Raw genomic sequence first — 7320 nt, 5'->3', positions numbered from 1 at the left:
TCTGAAGCATACACTAGGACGCTGTTGAATAAAATAGGCTTTTACACATCTGTCACATTGTTAGTTAGTAATCCGTACATTTAGATCAATGATGAATACATTCAACGTTTTTAATAATTGCACAATATCTCGAATAGAAAAGCATGGGTGGACGAAACAACAATTGTTATCTGGGTTCCTGTGCATGCGTGGTATTTAACAACAGACGCCGGTTGCTCAAAGCTGCCATGTGCTTTCGCTCGAACCCTGCCATACGACCTTCCAAACAAACAAGCACACAAATTTTTTTCGTGGTTAGAATGTGTGACTTGGTACATTGTGCTAAAGAAAGGGGGCGATGTTCCATGTCACCAACAAACTAGTTGATCAATCGTTGTCGGTCATTGAAAACAGCAAATTTGTCTCAAATGTGCAGGAAACCATTCTTACGTGAATAGGTGCAATTTAAGAATGCGATTTAAGAATGCAACAAATTGACAAAAAAATATTTTACAATTTCACAGAAATTCAATTTGCGCATATTCAACGTGGTCTGTATGCATCACGATTCTCTCTTCTGACCTTCTTGAGTTCATATTTGTAAAGAAAATACTGAAGGAATCGTAAATCTGAAGGGGGCGCCAAATGCACTCCACTCCTAAAAATAAGTTTTAGCGGTCCCATAGAAGAAACATTTTTGGTTCTCTAAAGGTTTTTAAAAGAAACATTTTATTTTAAAGGTCCAGTGTGTAATATTTTAGGAGGATCTATTGACCGCAATGCAATATAGTATACATAACTATGTCTTCAGATGTCTTTAAAAAACTTACATAATGAAGCGTTATGTTTTTATTATGTTAAAAAGAGCTATTTCTCTCTACACCCATAGCGGGTCCCCTAACATGGAATTCGCCATGTTGTATCTACAGTAGCCCTAAACGGACAAACTGCTCTACATATGCGTGTTTTGTAAATAAATTATCTCATTCGGCAAAGAAGCGAAAACATGACGACATCTTAGTTTTGTGTCAGCCACCGTAGTGCTTCGAAAGGGAGGGGCGAGCGGTGGAGTGTGCCACTATATTCGGCTAAATTTCCTACACTGGACCTTTAAGGGGGGGTAATGTGTAATGTTGAATACTGCAGAGGATCTGAGAAATTTTACAGCCAAAATGGACAATTACACATTTTTCAATCAGATAGATGCTACCATTGCATTGTCATATCTATAATGAAGGAAGGAGTGGTTCCAGACACCCTGTTTAGACCACAGCTTAGCGACTCCAAATCCCACATGCCTTCTCAAGGTCATCCAATTACCTCAATATTGGAAACACTCACACACACACAAGTAGAAATGTACAAAACTTTTCGAGCTCTTTCTCCCACCAGACACACGTTACAGAGAAACCATTACACCACAAACCTACAAAAGGTGCCAAAACAACAGGCAAATCTATGATTAAAGTAGCACAACACAGCCTGTTGCTAACATGAGTGAAAGAATAAAAGGTGCACAATAGAATTAGTAGGCAAAGGCAGGTCAAGGAAATGACTGCATGATGGAAACGAATGTTTTTGATGTCACTTCCTGTGGGTCTCTATGTATCTAACTGTGGTTCTGGTTGCGGTTCTGGTCAGGCACGTGGTTCTGAGTGGACGGCAGAAGGTGCGTCACGTGTCCGATGCCTTTGGTCACTCCCTCTCTAAAGAGCAGCTTGGCCCCTACGCGCAGATACTCGGGGTGCTTTAAGAATCGGAAAGACACTACGGCTCTTTCTCCTGTCCGCAGCTCCTCCTTAAGGAGACACACACAGAAATATTTCAAATAAATGTAATACCTTGTCAACCTAAAGGAAAATTATTTATTAAAGGGGTCATATGACATGGTTAAAACTAATATTATCCTATGTTTTAGATGTGATACAATGTGTATACATTGCGCCATATGACCCCCCCATTCTCAATGTTGTGTTCAGAAGAAATATAACAGCACTTTTGGGGGGAGCTTCTTCCCTAACCTTAAAAAAGTAAATCTGGAAGGTACATTTTATTTAGCAAAACCTAACCAATCACACCTTGCCAAGCAGGCACTCCACCGTTGCGGTCTGCCTCACATTCCCCACGTGCACCGTGACCTGGAAACCACGGCGGAACGTCTTGGCGTGAAACAGGAGGACGATGGCAGCTTCAAACTGCCAGCAGATGGTAGGGTTCATTTTCGGACTCACCATTACCATGCCCTAAAAACACAAGTGCAATGTTACTGTTTTCCAGTCTTCCCTGCGTCAGTGCAATATGTGTTGTTTTCATTACAGTTTCACAGACCTTTCGTAATAATGAGCGATCGAAGTTTCCCAGCGCAAGCGTAGCCGCCTGTCCAGCTCTCAGCACGCGGCATCCGGAGCGATTTCTGTGAATGCTGCACACCTTCAACCTCAAGAACTTCCCATCGTCCGTAGGGCCCACGACTAACCGATCTCCTTCACGACACACGCCGCTACAGAGAGGAAATTAACAAAGAAATTAACTATCAACAAAAAATAAACTAAAGTGAAATGTAAGCTATAGATGCAACCGATATGGACTGACCTGTATAGTGTACCACCGACTACAGTCCCCACATCAGGAACACTGTAAATCTCATCCACCTGCAAGAAACAATGTTGTCACATCAATTTAGGATGGAGACGGCATGTGTGCTGCTTTGTGTGTGTTGTGTTTGTGTGTACCTGGAATTCTGTGAGCTGCTGCATGAGTTCCTCTTGCTCCTTGCTGTTGCTTAGAGGAGGCAATATGTTGAAAAAGACCTTCAGAAGATCCAGATTCTCCCCAGATACACTGGAGAGGGTGAAGATGGGCGTAATGCTGTGGGGACAGAGATGCGTCAATATACGCAGACACGCAAAGTAGTAATGCACAACAGAGCGACAGGGTGACATGGCTGACATGATGCTTTGTGATCCAGTTCGGTGCACTGGAAGATTCACGTGTACCTGGAAGATTGTGCGAACTGCTGTGCGGCGGTCACCGCATCATCAGGGTTGGCCACCACCATGGGGACCTTGTTGCAGCCGGGCTGTTTGAGAACTCTCTCCAGCTGACGGACGGTTTTCTCCACGGTGCTTTTGGCACACAGGTCCACCTTACTCACCACAATGAATATGGGCACTTTAAGGGCCATGGCCAAACCCAGGTGCTCCCGCGTTGTGCCAGCTTTTTGACAAGATGGAAATAAAAAATGATGAATGTTAGATATAATAGAACAGACTGAAGAGATTTGGAATGGAAATTAATCAATTGCATGTGAAAATACTAACCAATGCCTGTGTTGGCCCCTACAACCAACATGGCAAAGTCCGGGCAGTAACTTGTTAGGCCAAATATGGTGGTTTTAAGGTACTTGTAATGACCAGCCAGATCGATAAATGTGATCATCTTAGAAGAGCTCTCACATATTTCCTCTGCTGTACGGGAATCGCTGTAGTTTACAACCTAAATCAATGAGAAAAAGACAATTGCTTTATGTTCCTTTCCAAATAGGTGAGCAGGAGGTTACAGAACTTGGTAAGTGTGGAAAAAACTGTGATTGCTGGTTCGAGTCAATTATTAAAATTTTCTTTATTAAGTTTCAACATTTGCATTTTCAACCACCATCCACTTCTCATACAGCAAAAAAAATATTGATAAAAAAATGTGAATCAATCACAATTCAAAGTTTTGCTTTTTCAGTCCGTAAGTTATTGTTTAATGTAAAAGCCTTGACAACAGCTAGAAAAATAAATAACAGTCATAATACATATTAAAAAATACAACAAAAAGGATAAAGATTCCATAAAAAAGAATAATCATCATCTGCACAAAAATATATTCAGAAAACAGAAACAGCTACAGAAACGTATTAAAGAAGGAACATTAGATAATTATTAACCATTAAGAAAATAAAGAAAGCAAAGAAAATCACTGACCTCTCCTTTGCTGTTGAAGCCAAGGATCTCGAAACTGATGCTGGACGTCCGTCCGGTTTGAATCTCATGCAGGTGTCTGAAGAGGTTAAGTCTCGCCCTGCCACGGCCGTTATCAAGCTCACCCTGAGTCAACACGCCCAGCAGAGTCGACTTCCCTGAGTCCACATTACCCAGAACAGCCACACGAAGATCCAGGAACTACACATACATACACAACATCTTCAAAAAATTGTAAAACATTCACATGTGGATCAATGGCAAATGAGGATGTTCGAGGTTTTGAAAAAGGGACAGAATTTGAGATCTAAGCATTCTGTGTTTTATTCATTTTGCACAATTTACCAAAAGAAAGCAGGTTAAAGACGAAAAAAATCCTCGTGTATAAATATTATAACTTCTCAAGACAAAATTAAAGTAGGTTACTACAAAACACAAAATGAATTTAATTCTCTGAATTCATGAATTGCTTATGTGTTACATAAACATTTCTGTTACAAACTTTGTGCTACAACTGCTAGAATTACAAGAACAGCAATTTACAATAAAACGACTCACTGTTGCATCACTAGCTAACCTGTTGGTCATCTGGAACTTTCCGCACGAGGACTTCTGCGATTATTCGTCGAGCGTGATCGCACTCGACTTCCCTCTCTCTCAGAAGTGTGATATCAGCTCCCACCCTGCACAAAGTCAAAAAAACGTGTAAGCATTAACATGAAAGAATGAATGAGATGTCTGTCAGACGTCATGTTGTTTAGTCTGCATACCTCTCAGCCATCCTGCGAAGGGTCTTCAATGATGTTTTCATATCTTCTTCCGTCAGTCCAACCAGCAGACCGTTGTCCTCCACCCCGATCTGATACACAGCCTCCCCGCGGCCCTCCTGGAGTCGCCATTTCAACTGTGTGGCCAGGTGCTCGAACCGATACTGTGTGGGGTTAACCAGCTTCAGCTGCGCAGATGATTGTCAGAAAACACATTCAAATGAGAGTTTCGTTTCTTTATTACTTGATATTGTCATAGTGGCCGTGTACCTTGTATTCAATGTTTCCCTCTTCAGCCTAAAAGATAACAAAGATGTGTCAAAACAGTTGAATTGCTGCAGAAGAGATTTCGACAAGCTGTATGTGGCAAAAGTAGTGCTGCGTTCCAGACACATCGGATGTGGGATATTTCCCGAATCAAACCGGGAAATTACGATTGTAGTAACATTAAAAACATTAAAAAACAATATCACTAATGATAATGTCAATTATACACTCAAAGTATGTTTTATTAACATTGTAACAATGCTGTTCTAGAAATTATTTCCGGGTTGATGAGATACATCTCGGAAATATCATAAATCCGAGATGTCTAAAACGCAGCAGAGGAGCATTTGTAATTCATTTTTTTTGCATTGTTTTATAATGTACAATAACACAATTGTCTTTATATTTATAGACAAAACGTTTTTACACGTTATGTATTCAAATTTTAGGGTAATGCCATTTTGGCGGATGTTACTGTTCGGGATGTTGTGTTTACGTCATATTCTGCTGAGCATCTTGTAATAATACACTTGTTATTACAGCGTTATTAAATGACAATAACATGTAATATATATCAAAAGGACACGGTTATTAGACACAAAATTTGTACTTCTGTCTGTCTTGTGAGAGCTTGTTTATTTAACGTTGAACGTCACGGTGAGAATCTCCGCAGGCTAACTGTTAGCATCAGCCACATACAGTATCCATTTAACTTTAACGTTACCTCCGGTGGTAAAAACGGCGGAGGCTCGTTTGCCTTCTTGCCCCTCCGACGTTTCCCTCTTTTCCCCCTTCGAGATTTCTTCTTCTTTGGTGCATTTTCTGCTGCATTCTGCGGGCTGTTTGTTTTTTGCGCAGAGTTGATGCTGCAGCGCGCTGTAACCTGCACATCCATATAGCTCGCTTTGAACAAAAGTTACGTTTTTAAAGTGTGGTATGTGTGCGTTCTAATGTATATGTATTTAAAGAATGCACGAGTGCGTTATAAACATAGGTCGTGCATTTCTTATAATTCAAGTTATCTATTGCACTGGCGGTCCGGGAGCCATGGTCACAGTTACAGCCTCCTCCGTAAGCCCGCCCCCATCAAACACGTCATTCGTGCATAAAATTGTGCAAAAATCATAATTTACTCACCCTTATGTTATTTCATACATGTATAAATTACTTTGTTCCGATGAACACAGAGAAAGATATTTGGAAGAATGTCAGTCATTTTCAGTTCAAGGACATCATTTACTACCATAGTATGGTTGTCAAAGACTTAGACTGACTTTATTTGTCATTTTAGATTTTCGTCCAAAATGAATTTTGTGCATGACACGTAGTGCAACGGGAATAAAACGAAGCAGGATATACTGTCGAAAATATATATAAAAAAGGAAATTAAAAAGAGACAAAAAACTTTGTATAAAACCTATAAGAATAATGCATATTGCACGGAGTAGTTACCTTTGTAGAAAAAAAACGTAATAATATATATATATTTAATATAATACATTTACATTTGTGCATGTGGCAGACGCTTTTATCCAAAGCGACTTACATTGCTTTATCCTATACATTAATACATAGGTATTTGCAATCCCCTGGGATCGAACCCACACCCAGCATTGTTAACAAATGCTCTTACCGCTGAGCTACAGGAAAGATATATATGATAGAATATATAATAATATATTTCACATTGCAATTATGGTGAAGAGATCATATGGGAGCAGTCTTGGGTAAGTGTGTGTTGGTGGGGAGGGAAGGATGAAAAGGATGGAAGGATGGAAAGGTGCCAGAGAATTCATTGTAATCCTAAATTCTTCAAAATATCTCATAATGTGTTCAACAGAACAAAGCAATAAAAAAAACATTCCTACTATGGTCGTGGATGATGTCCGAGAACTGAAATCTGCTAACATTCTTCCAAATATCTTTCTCTGTGTTCATTTGAACAAAGAAGTTTATACAGGGTTAGATATGACATAAGGGTGAGTAAAGGATGATAGAACTTTCTTCTTTTTTTTCATTCATATTCTGCTGTCACATAATGTTCTCCCTGCCTTCACTTTACTATTGGTTTGGGATGGGCAGGTCAGTGGCTGCCTTCACTTTTTTTCTTATTGAAAATAGGGGAAACTGATCCTGACTGGATGCTTTCCTGTGGCTTAGTGGTTAAAGTATAGCACTAGCAATGCCAAAGGTCATGGGTTCGATCCAAAGAGATTGCACATAGTCAAAAACAAATGCATAAGACAATGCAATGGAAAAGTCGCTTTGGATAAAAGCATCTGCCAAATACATGTCAATGTAAATAATCAGAAAGTTGATATAAGACCTTGTCCGGTTTGAAG

At 39.9% G+C, this 7320-nt stretch overlaps 1 protein-coding gene across 1 annotated transcript; it reads right to left on the bottom strand.

Moving 5' to 3' along the window:
- Positions 1–19: 19 nt before the first annotated feature.
- On the bottom strand, positions 20–6053 carry gtpbp2b (GTP binding protein 2b). Its single transcript, XM_056759848.1, has 12 exons — positions 5703–6053; positions 4982–5008; positions 4715–4899; positions 4522–4627; positions 3948–4145; positions 3300–3474; positions 2976–3195; positions 2712–2847; positions 2572–2630; positions 2308–2479; positions 2058–2222; positions 20–1777 (listed from the first exon to the last, which is right to left on the bottom strand). The coding sequence occupies exons 1-12, from the start codon at positions 5871–5873 to the stop codon at positions 1589–1591; spliced, it is 1803 nt and encodes a 600-aa protein (XP_056615826.1). The 5' UTR covers positions 5874–6053; the 3' UTR covers positions 20–1588.
- Between the last annotated feature and the right edge of the window lie 1267 nt (positions 6054–7320).

The sequence above is a fragment of the Triplophysa dalaica genome, chromosome 10 (assembly GCF_015846415.1).
Source record: "Triplophysa dalaica isolate WHDGS20190420 chromosome 10, ASM1584641v1, whole genome shotgun sequence".
Classification (NCBI taxonomy): domain Eukaryota; kingdom Metazoa; phylum Chordata; class Actinopteri; order Cypriniformes; family Nemacheilidae; genus Triplophysa; species Triplophysa dalaica.
This window is presented reverse-complemented; position numbering and strand designations above follow the sequence as displayed.